Genomic DNA, 15,093 nt, shown 5'->3' on the forward strand with positions numbered 1-15,093 from the left:
TGTTCCTGAGGGTGTCTTCCAACTGAAATGATTCTATGATTCTATCATTCTATGATTATCTCAGAACAAGAAGGGGCAGAGACACTCTCTTCCACTCCACTTGGTAGGAAAAACTTAGGTAACTAGTTGGAATTTGGAGGCAGCCAGAAGCAAACAGTATTTAACAAATATAGAGCTGACGTGTATTAACAAACTGACAGAGTAAACTAAGTTATGTAGCTTCCCAATATTGTGAGGCTACAAGGTTTAGAATTTATGGAATTAACGGAATTTATCTGAAATAGAGAAAATAATTTGAGATGTCTCCCAGAAAATTGCTACTAAACCTAATTACCAAGACAATTAGCTTCTTCTTGTGGTTCAATCTCCAGGCTCCCCATACAAGACAGTGGTATTTCTGGCAATGTCAGCCACTGCTAGAACTAATGGACAAAGAATTCAAGGGAGGTTAAGTTAATGGCACCTGCTGGCATGGGGATTTCTGCAGGAACTAGAGCACCTCAGTCTTCTTCAAGGCAGGTCAGACACCTGGATAAGAAATTAGTATTTTTGTTTTTCTTTAAAATTCTCTGTTAATCCATATGAACAGGTAGAATGTGAAAAGTATCTGCCTTTTGTGCAGAGGTAGAGCAAAACTGATACAGTGGTACGTAACCAAGCAAAAAATATGGTCCAAAATGTACTCTGAAATGAGGTGATGGAAAGAGCAGCAGTACCACAAGCAATTTCTAAGTTCACTCAGACACTTTGTCATTCATGCAACAAAGTACTCAGGGCTACTATAATTCATTTTATGAGTATTGGTAATACAGTGAACATCTTTTAATGAGCAAGTAATGGCTAAGGCTGAATTAATTGCTGATAAACAGAGTGTGTGAGTACTAAGTAAAAATCTCTTAGAAGAACGTGACAATTTTAAGCAGAAATCAGGAAAAAGATATACCTCTCTGGCGCGGAAAAAGGAGCTAAAATATTTTAAGTATAAGCAACACCAAATGTGTAAGTAGGCATAAAGTGCATATAGGAAACTGAAAAGATAACTAACAGAGGCAGCAAAATATTAAACAAAACAGTGGAAATGTTAACAGAGAAACACTGAGGTTAGAAAGAAAACATCTATTTTGGTCTTCTTGAGCTTGGGACTTAATAACTGTCTAATGGGGAGTGCTATAAAGAAAACAGGAAAGAAATCTGTAATTAACAAGTCACATTCAGAAGCCGTCAGCACAAGTATACGATACAAAGCTCTAAAAGGAGAGGTGCTGGGGTTGCTATTAGGATATGCCCAGGGACTGAAGAATAAAAGCAGTGCTAAAAGAAAACAGGGCAAAGAGGGTGATGGGCTGGAGGCCATCTGACTGGTGTTGCCAGTGGGAGGACTGGCTCTGCAAAGGGAGCATTAGAAGGCAAGGGGAAAATGCAGAAAAAGTGAATGGTAAATTATCACAAGGAAAACCCTGACAACAAGCCAAGAGAAGACAAGAAAATACAGTGGAAAGATGGTTTGTTGGAAGTGGTGGAATGACCTAGAAGAATGTGAATGCTGAAAAGATTCTTGGAGTTGGATGACAGGAAATTGTTAGTGACCTTATTAAGAGCTGTTTTAGTGAGAAAAGGGCACAGAAGCTAGAAAAGACTGAGCAGGAAAAAAAACATGGACTGGAAACAGACACAAATTCCAGGAAAAAAGGAGGGCAATGTTCTGGATATTGAACAGTGTCAGTGGAAAGATTTGTTTTGTTTTATCAAGGACAGTCTTGAAGAAAAAGACTCCCATGTAAGGGAAGAAATAGCAGATGAGCTTCAAAGAAAATACATCACTGGAAATCAAAAGTCTTAAACAAGTCTTTTTGATATGCTCCTGATGTCTATGGGAATGAAGAAGTTAAGCAAATAGACTTGTTATCTAACATCCAGTTATTTGATGTTCTAAGTGTCATTTTTCCAATTTCTTGTTTTGAAATATATTATCTGTAACTGATCAAGAAACTTGCTATGACCTCAAAGGAAACTTATTTCAAACAATTTTCTATCTTCAACAAAAAAATGCCTTTAAACTTGGTTTCTCCCACTGTGACACGACCTTTGCTTTGAGTTGTTACTGCTGCATATTAGTCCTGCATCAGCTTGACGAATATGCTTTCCTTTGTCGTGGACAGACCATGTGGCCTGTCACTGGTTGAATATTCTTTCTCTTTTGTTGGCTAATTTCAAAATTATCTTAAGGGGAAAAAAAACAAACAAACAAAAGCAAAACAAACAAAAACGCATGCACACACACACACAAAACCAAAACAAAACAAAGCACCCATCAAACATTGAAATTCAAGATCATTCAGCTGGGTACTTTGTACAAGTTTAGTTTAGGAATACTTCAAGATGATATCATCAAGACACAGTAACAATCAGAGCTGCCTAATGTGCTTTTCACTCATCTCTGACAGTGCTAAATATGGCTGTCACTTAGAGCCAGCTTTTCTTTTGTGCTTCACATCAAAGGTAATTATGAAAATCATGGGGTTTATTTTCACAAAACATACAGTCATTTTTAAATTATGAATGCAAACTCTCTATACCTACTGCAACTCTCTAAGTTTGGCTTGGTGAATATCTCTGAATGATAGTTCAGATACAGAGTTCAGTTTTATATTTTAAACTGCTTAATTTCAGAATGATTTTTTTAATGAACTTGAACGAGCATTGTCTTCTGAAAGTCACATTAAATATCAACATTGTAGCGTAAAAGCAAACTGTTACTATTCAATGACTTGATAGTCAAGATTCAGCAAAACACAGCAATAAATGTAATTGAACTTCACTGTTATAGCTAAAAGCTGATATATATACAGAAAAATATTTCACATTAGAACTTCACTTATACTAATGAAATTTGGTCTGTAAAACTGGCAACTGCAGTATGACTGGAGCTGGTGATAAAATGGAAGTAGAAGATGCTTTCAAACACAAAACTAAACTAAATGCAAATTAATGACATGCAAAACTGTAATCAAGATGTAAGAAAACCTATCATAAATGTAGGCTTGTTTACTTTGGAACTTAGTTGTTTAACCATATTTATAAAAATCACTACATGATTTACAGATTTCAAGGATGCTCAGCAAACATGGTTAAAAACCCCTCACTGATTGAAATTTTGCTTTAAATACTTTTCAAATTCTTCCTTAACTGTTTGGGCAGAGGCAGTTCCAGGAGTAATAAAATACATATACATGCATATATTATTTTAACCTTAAGATTCCTATCAAGTTTGCATTTTAAAATCTTCAAGTGAAGTTTTAGTTGAGGGAAGATTCACCTATGAGTTTATTTCATATTGGCCTTATCTCTGTATCTTATATCTGAAACTAAATTATACACATATTTTCTTAGGAACATTTAGAGTCTTCTCTATGGCTGTAATCTGTTTACTACTTCTGCTGCTGTTGTTGCTAGTATCTAGTAGTATTTGCATCTGCTTTAGCTTTTTGTGTGTATTCTAAAAGAGGTGTAGATGAGGTCCGCCAACAAAATTGCCATTGATGAAGTACTAAAGCTAAATGCAATTAAGCTGAGCTAAATTGAAGATGAAACAGTAGATAAAAATCACTGATTTGGGAAGACATATACAGCTTCTGATTTTCTAATGAAGGTGCAGCTTTTCCATGTGTCAGTATGCAGTGGAATCCATTAGCTTTTTGTCACGTTCTTTATAATATTAAAATGTATATCAGTTTGCTTATAGAACTTTTAGAATGGCAGATGGTGGATTGGAAAATACTGCTTAGAAACAAAGCTTAATTTAGTACTTCAGTATTTTTATTAAAGGAAAATGTAATACCTTACTCTTTATTTGTCTTCCTCCTGTTTGTTTATTCTACATTTTCAGTTCACAATAGCTAGAATACTGGAACAAAACCAATACTTTGTATGACCATACTCCCATCTCAAGATGTTTATGGGATATTTCCTACTGCAAAGGTGTTCTCGTAATTATGAACAAAGTATTACACCCATGTCTCAACTAGAAATGCTTTAATCTGTGATTAAAATCTTAACATGGTGTTTCATGTCAGTGATACAGTTGAGATGTTTGTACAAAGCCATGTGTTCCCAAGTCACAGACAGCAGTTTTCTATCTAGCCCTTCAAAATTTAGCTTCACAACTGTAACCCCTCTCTCTAGCAATTTTTCTCAGTATCCTTCCTGCAGGATGTCATAACCCTTAAGTGTTACATTTTACAACATTTTCACCATTCATACAGCTTTTAAGTGAAAAAAATGAGTTACCTTTTTAAAAAAATGAAGCACAGAAAAATGCAGCTTTGCCCCTCTACTCCTATACTAGCTGTGCAGTAGTGAACAGAAAAAGCATCTTGAAAAGGAAAAACAGGAGACAGGTACATATTGAAATTCAAAAGGCGATCTTGGCTATTTATTGGCTAGACATCTATTTAAAGCCCTTTTTTCTACTTAACTGTTAAAATAACAGAAACTTTTCTGGCAGATATCTAGATAAATACAAACTACCTGATCAAGACTGAATTATCATGGGTTTAGATATTTAGATTTTTTTACAGCCTTTATCTATTGCATAAAAATTCAAATGTGACTGTTCATCTCCCACATTAATTTACCACATAATTCCATTAATGTAATAGTGCGTAAGTTCACATCATCAAGTGTGAAGTGTAGAAGTGAAGAATAAAAATCATACCAACAACTTCACACATATTTACCGCAACCCGATTCGTAGCAATTTATTGCTGTATTAAGTGACTCTGCGCCCCTGTCAAGCCCCCAGCCTAACACTTACGTACAGCATTTACGCAAGCAATTTGGCCCTGCTGGGAAAGAGGACCAAGACACACAGAGTGAGTAGGCGTTCGGTAGCAAAGTTTGACCTCTCCTCACTACTCTACTCAGTAGGCTGTGGGCACCATTTGGTGTCTGTGCCAGGCTGGTTATGTAAAGAGTGATACTGGATAATGACTCTCTGTTGTTTTGCACCACGGTCTCATTTTCTGAGTGCAATTGCCATGGAAAAAACATGAATGCTTGTCTCATCAAAACTACTTGTAAGAAAAGTAATTCATTCAGAGATGTTGTGATGCATTTTTATATTTTTTTGTGGTTTGTTTTTCTTAAATTATCTAGCAATAGATTTCCTAATATAAAAATTTATCTGACAAATACTTGAAATTCAAAGCAAATATGTAGCATGCAAGAGGCTGCCAAGCCTGTACATCATATTTGAAATTGCAATTTATCTCATCAAGTTCAACTTTTAAATCAGAAAATGAAAGTGAGCAAAATGAATATAGATTATTTGATCATTCCTAACCTTTTGGTTAGAATCTTTACTTAAGTCTAAATGCAATCTTACTGACCTTTAAACAGTTCTCAGTTAATTCATTCTATGTTTTCCTTAGAATCTATGACCCCTAAGCATAATATATACACAAATTACTTCTCAGGATTGAAGGTCTAAAGATAAGGATATCACAAAACTGATATGCAACACAAAACTGATTGCAGCTATACCAGACAAGAAAAAAAATAAATCATTGAAAGGGATTCCATGAGAAGAAACATGGGTCAAATAATCCATGGTCATGATTCAGTAAGTAAAGACTACACAAATCACTCATGACAAGAAATGTGCCAGAACAATTGGAGAATATTCTGAAAAATAGGAACTTACTGCAGTCTGTAGGAGAACTGGCATCTTAGAGTGCCAGGGAAAGAAAAAATCCAAGAGACATTCAGCAGCTTCAGTGAGTTCACTTGGGAAAAGAAAGTCAGTCAGGGAAAAAAAATCCAACCTTGCCCTGAGAGGCCACTTAGAGAAACAAAAGCAGCCCAGCTGATATGTCTGATTATTGCATTCTCAGTCTTCTCTTGATTGTTGCATTGCCCTGCCTGCCAATACTAGAGCATTGCACTGTCTATCAAAGTCTGTGCATCCATAGCAAATATAGCTGGTGATGTAAATCTTAGGTATCCATATCCACTACTTTTTAAATTGGTGTTGAAATGTATCTTAAAAAGCATAAATGTTAATTACATTCCTGCCTTATATTAGACTGATAAGATAAAAAGAAGATAAAAAAGGCACAGTGGGTGAAGAGAGATCAATTTAATGCTGAATGTCTTATTATATGGATGAAATTTTTCCCATGTGGAATGGGGAATTAGTTGGTCTGCTTATTTGTGGATCTAGCTGGTTCAGAAAAGACACTGAACCAAAGGCGATGCACACAATAGATGTGGCAAGTGCTGTTTTGGAGAAGCTGTCAGTCTTCGGAGGAAACAGAGGAATTATGAGACTTCTTGGTATAATAAGGATATGTAAAATATCTGAGATATTGTTCCCCGTTTCCTTGAAGATTTCATTGGCCAGTTGTCAGAAGCTGTCTTCTCTTTGTCTGTCATCTAAATTAAGTATGTAATTGATCTTTAAAAAAAGAAAAGTCTGACAGGCAAATCTTTCTATTTTTTTCCCTTAATATGTCTAATCTTTTCAAGTTCAAAGCATTCCAGTGGAAATGAAACATAATTCCTATTTTTGAAACCTGCTCATTAAGCACACAATGTTTAAAACATGAGCTTGAAGTATATGGCAATAAATTTTAGCTATCAGGAGTAGCTGTGAAATCTACTTTTTTATTGAAGATCTGGCATATACTCTATAAAATAAGACCATATCGTATACGTGTCATTCAACTTTGTAAAAATTCTATTGGCTAGGTTAATTTTTTTTCTTGATGATGTGTAACACAGTCAAGCTACTTTTAACTACTGAAGTAAAATGAAATGTATAGAAATGAAGTAAAAAGTGAAATTCAAGTAAATTCAAGTAAAAATCACATTCAGCTTACAATAAATATAACAATTTTGCCTACAATAGAAGTAAAATATTTAATGTTATGTAATTATATTCTATTACTCCATAAAGATATGAACTCCTTATACAGTATCAAAAGTTTATTATTCAGATTACTGCCTACAAAAATAGTTCATGCATTACTCTCCTTGCTCCAGAGCTGGAAAACAATGAATAGCTGGATTTAATGGATTTTAAATGTTAGTACATTTCTTTTAATTAGGAAAACAGGAAAGCCAGTTTCCATCTGAAATTCTCTTACCCAGCTCATTACTAAACTGACCAAACAACATTACGTGCATAGCACATTTTAAGATTTAGTCTGCCCAGAAATTATCCCTTCACTATTGAACTTCTCTGCAATGTTTCAGACTATACACTCTTCATGAAAATTTTTACTGAATGAATTTGACAACAAAGCATAAGAAATTTCCTTTCCACTTAAATATGAGGATTGTCATATCAAGAGGACCAAGTTCTGTAAGTTTTGTGCAAGTGCACGAGGAAGCTGCTCTCCGCCCTCCACAGCAGGCACCACGTCATGCACCGTCATGGTGGGAAAGCACATGGATTCCATCAGTTCCTGCCCCAAACGAGAGGCCACAGCCCTGCCCTCAGCCCCTGCACCAGCTAGGATTTGATAAAACTGCTGCTGAGTACTTATAATTCATTTCAAAACAAATTAAATCCCCTTCAGTTACTTTGCATGCAAGGGCAGTAACTCCCTGCTGACAGATGGTAACGAAAAGCAGACCCACGGTATCTTCCCGGAGTGCTCTTGCTCAGCCAGCGGGAACACATCTGTTCATTACCTCCGCTTTCATTTTAAAGGTAGTTAAAGGCTCAAGATTTCTCATTTATTTACACTCTGAGTTTAAATTTTTGTGACAAGTTTTGGAACCACGGCTTCACAGCCCTACAAATTACAAAGAAAAACTCTGCACTTGGACAAACCTCTAAGAAATGTCAAGGTATTTAATTTAGGTTTTTATGCTAGACAGCATGATAATTTACATCGTGTAAAGGCAAACGGAAATGTATTATAGTTTTTCATTCCTTCACAATAGTTTCAGTTTTGGTATGGAATGTTTAGACTTGAAGGACAGGAAAATATCATGATATCTATGCTTCTAAGAAGCCAAAATAATACCTTTTTGGTGCTTGGTAGATAGGTTAACTGCCAGCCATACACATAGCTTGCTCACAGCATCACTCACTACGTATACATAATACATATATATAATTGTCACAAAACCAGGACAATAATCATACATTATTTATTTATGGTTCTCCATGTCTCTTTCTGTTCCGTCTGACAGAAATTTCCTCCTTGCTTTTGTGTCTCGTACTTATCTACATTCTGCAGAAGAAACAATTAACCCCAGTGATTTTACCAGAATAGCAACTTTTTGCTTTATTTTATCTCAGTAGAATTTAATTCAGATGGATTCATTTATCCTGTCTCTAAGTTGAACAAGAGTAAAAGAATCATTACTTTAATCTCTTTGCTTTTACAATGAAAACTCAGGGCTCTTAGCTTTTTTCTGTGTTGAAATTCTGCATGGTTAAACAACAATTAAAAGGGAGATTAAAAATTAAGACAACAAAGAAGTATGTTTATAGAAACTGGCCTGCTACATCTCCAGGGTGAAGTGTGGAAAGGCTGCAGAATCTAAAACTAACAAAAATGTATGTCACAAGCTGATATATTTAATACAAGTCAAATACTCTCATAGGAAACTACAATGTGAAAGAGAGTAAAAATGTGGAGATGCATAGTCCTCAGTTAGCTCACTGCATAGCTAATTTATACAGATAGACTCATATGGATGTTCTCAAGGAGTCAAATCTATGCTCCTGAGAATCCGGCTTTGTCCTCAGCAGGACAAAGTTCAGTGAACTGCTATAATCTGTATAAGAAAATAAGCTTGGCTGGGAAATAACTTGGAAGGCTTCCTTTGTGGGAAGTACTGAGATGAAAGACTACTGCATTTTTGCAGAAGCACTTTAAATCCTTCAAAAGAATGGGCACAGCAAGAGGGTAAGAAGAGAGACACTCTTAACTGGCAAGTCGTTTATACAGAGGAAGAATAATGTCACAGATTAGTACAAACATAGAAGTCACAGCTACAGAATTCCAACACATCACCATGGCAGGACTACTGAATTGTTTTTTAGAGAGAAAGTATGTTGCAAACTTCAGTCCAACTCCTCCTCTTTATTCTGAGAGAACTGAGATCTCCCAGCACTGTGTTACAGACACGTTTGCCAAGCACAGAATATGCCACACACAACGGAGATGCAAACATGACTGGCAGTGTAGCTGCCTAATGTCCCCTCGTGCCCTGGAAGAATGCAGACTGAAGAGGAATCGGGATGTGCAGCATGACTGAATGCTTCTTCTGGTGTTGCAAAATCCAAAGTAGACATTCGATTTTGCTATCTATCAGTGCTTTGGAGCAGCTTCCCTATGTGTTTCATTAGAAGATAAGAATGTGCATGTGTATGCGTGCACACGCGAGATCCCTTTCATCATGGGGTGAGCTCTGTTAAGATGTGATCTAACCTGAATTACGATGTTAAAATCTGCAGCCTCCCCACCTTCATTATCTTTTTCAGAGCTTGAGACTTCTTTTTTTTTGACACTTATTCAATATTCTTTGTGCTGTGCATTTTTTCCACTTGCTTTTCAGATTTCTGAGGTACAATAATTGCCTGTTTTGTCTCCCAAAAACTTAAATTTAGAAATTTTAATGAATACCTAAGCCATTATTAAAGAGTGCAGACATGTCTGTGCCTGCTCCTGCCTTCCCATTCTCTGGGTTTCACTCCAGTAAGAGTAGGATCAAGGTCTTCAAAGAACAAGACTGATTTAACTGAAAACTATTTTTTATATTCCTCTCCTTTTTTAAATCTAATAAAACCTTTCAATCCTGTACTAGACAAAGATCAAAAAGAAAAGGGTTGGATAAAATGAGTTTTCGAGCAATTTTACATGTTTTAATTCATGGGCAAAACTGAGAGTTTTTCAACTCAGTCTCACCCTGTGCTGTTCAGTACCCAAGCAGCAATGTCCACTTGCTGCTTGAGAAGCCAAGATACTTCTGCTGTCCTGGAACACAAAAAGTTGATTTCTCCGTTTGCTGGGAAAGAGAGAGAGGTGGGGCCCAACTGTTGGCCTAGGCCTAGCTTGTCATCTTCATAAAGGGGGACGCACATGAAAGCGTGGAAGGAAATCCACCAGAATGCAGCAGCTGGTGCAAGGCCATTCAACTACAAATTTCATGAGGCTGACACTAGGCCAAGAAACTGCAAAATGGTAGACTGGGAAACAGGTTGTAAGCTGCTGATAATTATATTTTCCATAGCAATGATGCCTACACCAATAAAACTTCAAAAAAAACCCAACAAACTGGCATGAATAATCTCAAGAAGGAATTACTGAAGTGATAGCTTTAGAGGTAAGTAGTTACTGCAGATTAATCAACTGGATGAAAATGAAATTTAAACCTGGAAAATCATAAGGCTTGAAGATATCTAGCAGTAAGTAAACATCGCTGCTAAAGATTTAGCACTAAGTACCACCTGATTTATGGATTTATCAAATGCTATGCCATTGCAAATGTGAAAATGATGAGATAAAACTGTTAAGCATCAAGGGAAAACCAGATAAAATGAAAAACAATAAAATGTGTAGTAAATGTTAATGAAGGGGGCTAGCACCAATATTCTAGATTGATGACAGAAAGAAAATTATGTAAACATGAAAAAACCACTAGCTGTAGCTGCTTAGTGTTCATGGAAGCTTTTAGATAATTAACAACTGATAGAAAAGCAATAGGTCAAAGATTAAAGAAAGAATATGCCAAGTTTAAAAGTCAAAATGAGAGAGAAAACAATTTAGTTCTGTGTAAATATGAAATATGGGGGATGAGAATGAATGAAAAGGAAAATGACCAAGGACAGCTGGAGAAGGGAACAGATGTAACAGCTCACTAAGACTCATTAAAACTTGACCAGTTTGTTTTACATCTCAAGGACAGCAAGTTTTTTAATAAAATATGTGGTTGACTTTAAACTTTAATTAAAATAGTAATGCTATAACTCTTTATGACTATGAAGATACTTTCTAAAGTGAACAAAATTAAACAAATGTATTCATTTGAATTTGTAAATGGCCTAGAACAGAGGACTAAAAGCCTAGTAAGGAATAAGCAAGAGCACCACTGACCATTTCAGCACAAAAAGTCAGCAGTTACCCATGGCTGCTGGACACAAGTAGCACAGAGGGAGGTGGGAAGCACAGTATGAAATACATCTTCAAGGCATCTCTCCCCATAATGGCAAGCCATGCCCTGGGAACGAGAAAAAAAGGATCCTTTCCTTTTATTGCCATAAACTGGCTCTTACGTGCTAGAACACGGAATTGCTTTCCAGCATTTGTCTCCTGTAGATTGCACCTCCTCCTTGATAGAGCTTTCCAGCTTCCTTGTGACTGTTTCATTATTCATAGCCAAATACAAATATCAGAAAAATTATAAATTTAACACAACAGTAAGCCATCTTAGGTATAACCGTGCCTCTGAATTGCACTACAGACTTAGTTTTCTTCACATGTAACTCAAGTGCTGTAGCAGTGAACGTTGCCATTGCAAAAGCCGTCTGCAACCAGATGGCTTCAGTGACACTAGTTGAGTTTGCAAAGTGTTTTGGGAATATAAGGAGAAACCATGTGAATATGTGTATTTCAGTTACTTGCACTACGTTCTTTATTGCAGGTATTGCATTACCTGTTTTCTTCAGAAGTTATGTATTGTGGTGTGCTGTGGCTCTGTTTAGGGCACAAGAAGCATGTGTTTCCAACTTGTTGATTTTTTAAATTTTCTCCTAATTTGTTAAGCATACACATCTCTTAAAGCAAACTAGCTTGATTTGGGATCTAAGCTCTAAAATAATAGTCCATAGGGACTAATTTGTCCCTCTTCATTCCTCAGATAAAGAATTTACCAAATACTATCCCTAAAGGAATTCATAGTATAAAGTATGTGCATTGCTATGTTAACAAATCCAGTGTATCACATTCACAGCTGCAATTTGGATTTTGTTGTTGTAGTTTTGGTTGGGTTTGTGGTTTTGTTTGTTTGTTTGTTTTTGTTTGTTTGTTAGTTGGTTTTGCAAAACCTGCCATACATACTCTTCAGTGGGAAATGGTACAATTTAACCTGTGATCCACATACCCCGATGCTTTACTTAGTTTGCATATGATTTACAGCAGCATAAAACCAAAGAACATACAAATCAGTGCATCCTACTGTGTTTTTAAATAAGTAGCACACTTCTGCGAAATTTATTGTATGCTTCACTCCTTTTCGTTCTCCCCATTTAGACACCACAGGAGCAGTACACAATAATCTAAGACAATTACTAACTATCCTCTTAAATGACAAATGAAAATAGCTGAAATGAATTACTATTTATACTCACTTGATATAATACGGCACTTTGTTTGGTGAGATTGCCCTCTCCCAGGGGCCTTGGACAGAAGCTGTTAACAACAAACAAACAAACAAATAAATAAATAACTGCACACACACATTCATACATGCAAACATACCTAGAAGAGAAACATGGAGGTCAAGTTCAAAGCAAACAGGAAAGACAACGTTAATCTCTAGAATTACAATTTTACACTTGGCCACGCTGATACAGGTCTGTTTGCTCAGTTGTCCATGAAGGCAGGAAGGATTAACCTGCTGTTCTGAAATTTCTGTCCTAATCTGAGAGAAATGGAACTCATTCAGCTGCAAAGATAAATACAAAAAAACCCTCCTTGACTACTAAGCTTACAGAACAGATAGGAAGCAGAACAAACAACTCATCTTTCTGGTGTGTTCTTTTATAGCGTTTCACCTGCTAATGTGTTTGACTGAGTTTTCTTCAAGGTCTTTCCTGGTGTGGTCACTGCTTTCCTTTCTTTTAGGAACAGAATTACCTGATTATTTACATTTTATATTGGACGAAATAACACTGAGAGACCATCTAAGTATTTTGTTTATTCTATTGTTGACTTGTTCTAAATAGAGAACAATGTATTTTTATTTATCAACATTAGTAATTGTGTCCTACTTACTTCCAGTAACAGCAAATAATGGAGAAAATGAGAGTTTGATCATGAGACATAGTGAGGAAATGACATTATTCACTCTTGGCTATCACAGTGGTAAATGTCAATATCAACTTACAATTTAATAAAAATATTTTGTAACAAAGTTTTATATAAAACTCATTGCTGACAAAACAATTGTTAATAAATTTTAGTAGAAATTTTATTAGAGGCAGAGATAACTTATAGTTTAGGCCATAATCAGAAATATATTTTTTTAACTAAGACTTTGTTATTTGTCAAAACCAGTAGAACCAAGGGTTTTCTTCTTTAATGTAGTGATTTAAAAAATACATGAAAAGTAAACTAGTGGGGAAAAAAAAGCCTGTCTGCTTCACCCAGTGTAACCCTTCTTTTTAGTGACCCCTGCTGTTCACAAAGGAAAATAATTGTTACCGAGACAATTAGTGATGAGCTGCTTGATCCTTTTGCTCAGAGTATTTTTTTTTCCCCCTCATTCAAAATACTTTAAAAATGCCAGTCCCAAGTTGCAGGTACTTTAACAAAGTCAACAAATCAAAATCCATACAAGCAAAATAACCAATGTGTACATTTCATACATCTTGTATCAGAACTGGAGGAAAGAGATGAAATGTGCTTATTAAAAATGGCTGTAGAGGGAAATCTTGCTATTTTGTTGGTTGCACACGCATGGATTGTGAGGAGGGCTGGAAGGAGGCTATGGACCCCAGAGGGGGAATAAATCAGACAGCAGCAGTGGAGGAAGATGGAAACATTCTAGATGGTCTGAAGAGGAAAAGGAAAAGCAACTGAGAACAGAGTACAGGCTGGGGAGTGTGGCAATGGGTTTTGCATGTATTTTAGACAATGCTGAGAAGCTAGGGAAAGGAAGGAATGTGTCTGGAAGAAATATGACTGTGATAACCCTGTTCTATATTGCCAGTGGTCAAGGCGTTATAAAAAGCCTACCACAGCACCTCTGTAGGTCCTGCTGTTTTCAGCCCTCACCTAACTAGCTGTAGCTAAGCTGAGTGTATTGCTTTCCTATTACTTACACAGTTTTGCATTCCTTAAAAAAGAAAGTCGGAATTAAATTTCAAGGGTATGAACCGTGAATAAAGGTAACTCTTGAAGTGTACAAGAAACACAGAATTTGAACTAGAGTTTTAGATCCCATGGAAAAATAGCACGCTGCACCGCCACTCAAGTTCGCATCATGACCCACATGTACCAAAGCACAGAACTGTGTTCATTTTTAAATACAAATACTGAGATATACATATAATTTATATACGATCAAATGCTTCTTCTTGGGACAGAGACTGCTGTTTGGTTTAGTGTTCGTAGACCATATAGCTGAAGGGCCATGAAGACGGAGGTTGCCATTCATTAAGCTGCTCTTTTCGGTAGCATGAGCTGCAGCTGTACACATCTGCTCAGTTTCTGTGTGCTGCTATAGCCTCAAAGGAGGCAAAGATACAACCTGTTTTGATGTTAACTACCGTAAAACAAGAGAACATATCCTGCTTTTAACTTTGTTTTTAGGTTCATATAAAACACTTAACCCTGATGCTTAATTATTCTTTCTACTGGTGAGAACATACACTGCTGTTAATGTAATTTTGCTGACTGATCCAATATTCTCCATTTTCCAGAAGTGGGTAGGAAACCAAAGCCAAGGAGTTAGACATCGATTACAATTTCATTTTACACTGTCAATTGCTTGGTGATATCTTTGTATGTTTTTATTCAGTTATACTGACCTGTGTGTTAATATGTGGTCCACCAAATGGTTTTAAAAGGTCTACTCAGTGACAATGATAAGGTTTCTTACCCATGGGAAGAGGTATTATTTGAGGACTAATTTGAATACGATTATACTAAGTTACAATTTTTGAAAATAAAATACCCTTCAGTATTAACTAAAAATTGACCTTCTTACATATTTCACTCCCAAACAATCATTCATATTCCCAATGGGAATACTATGAAGCTACAGTTCTTCCACTTTAAGATTTGTTTTTTATTAAATTTGGTTTTAACTGAATAAAGGACAGGATAGATTGCTGCATATTTTTTGCAAGGT

The 15,093-nt window shown here is 36.0% G+C and overlaps 1 protein-coding gene across 5 annotated transcripts in view; it reads right to left on the reverse strand.

Moving 5' to 3' along the window:
- The window catches only part of DMD (dystrophin), a gene marked incomplete at both ends in the record, with an annotated part of 1,256,016 nt that overhangs the window by 105,121 nt on the left and 1,135,802 nt on the right, over positions 1-15,093 (reverse strand). For all 5 annotated transcript variants that reach the window (XM_080362523.1, XM_080362521.1, XM_080362520.1 and 2 more), the window contains one exon: positions 12,368-12,428. In XM_080362523.1, coding sequence (XP_080218649.1) covers positions 12,368-12,428 — 61 coding nt within the window. The remainder of the gene's footprint in view (positions 1-12,367; positions 12,429-15,093) is intronic.

This window comes from Nesoenas mayeri, assembly GCF_963082525.1.
Source record: "Nesoenas mayeri genome assembly, chromosome: 1".
Taxonomy (NCBI): domain Eukaryota; kingdom Metazoa; phylum Chordata; class Aves; order Columbiformes; family Columbidae; genus Nesoenas; species Nesoenas mayeri.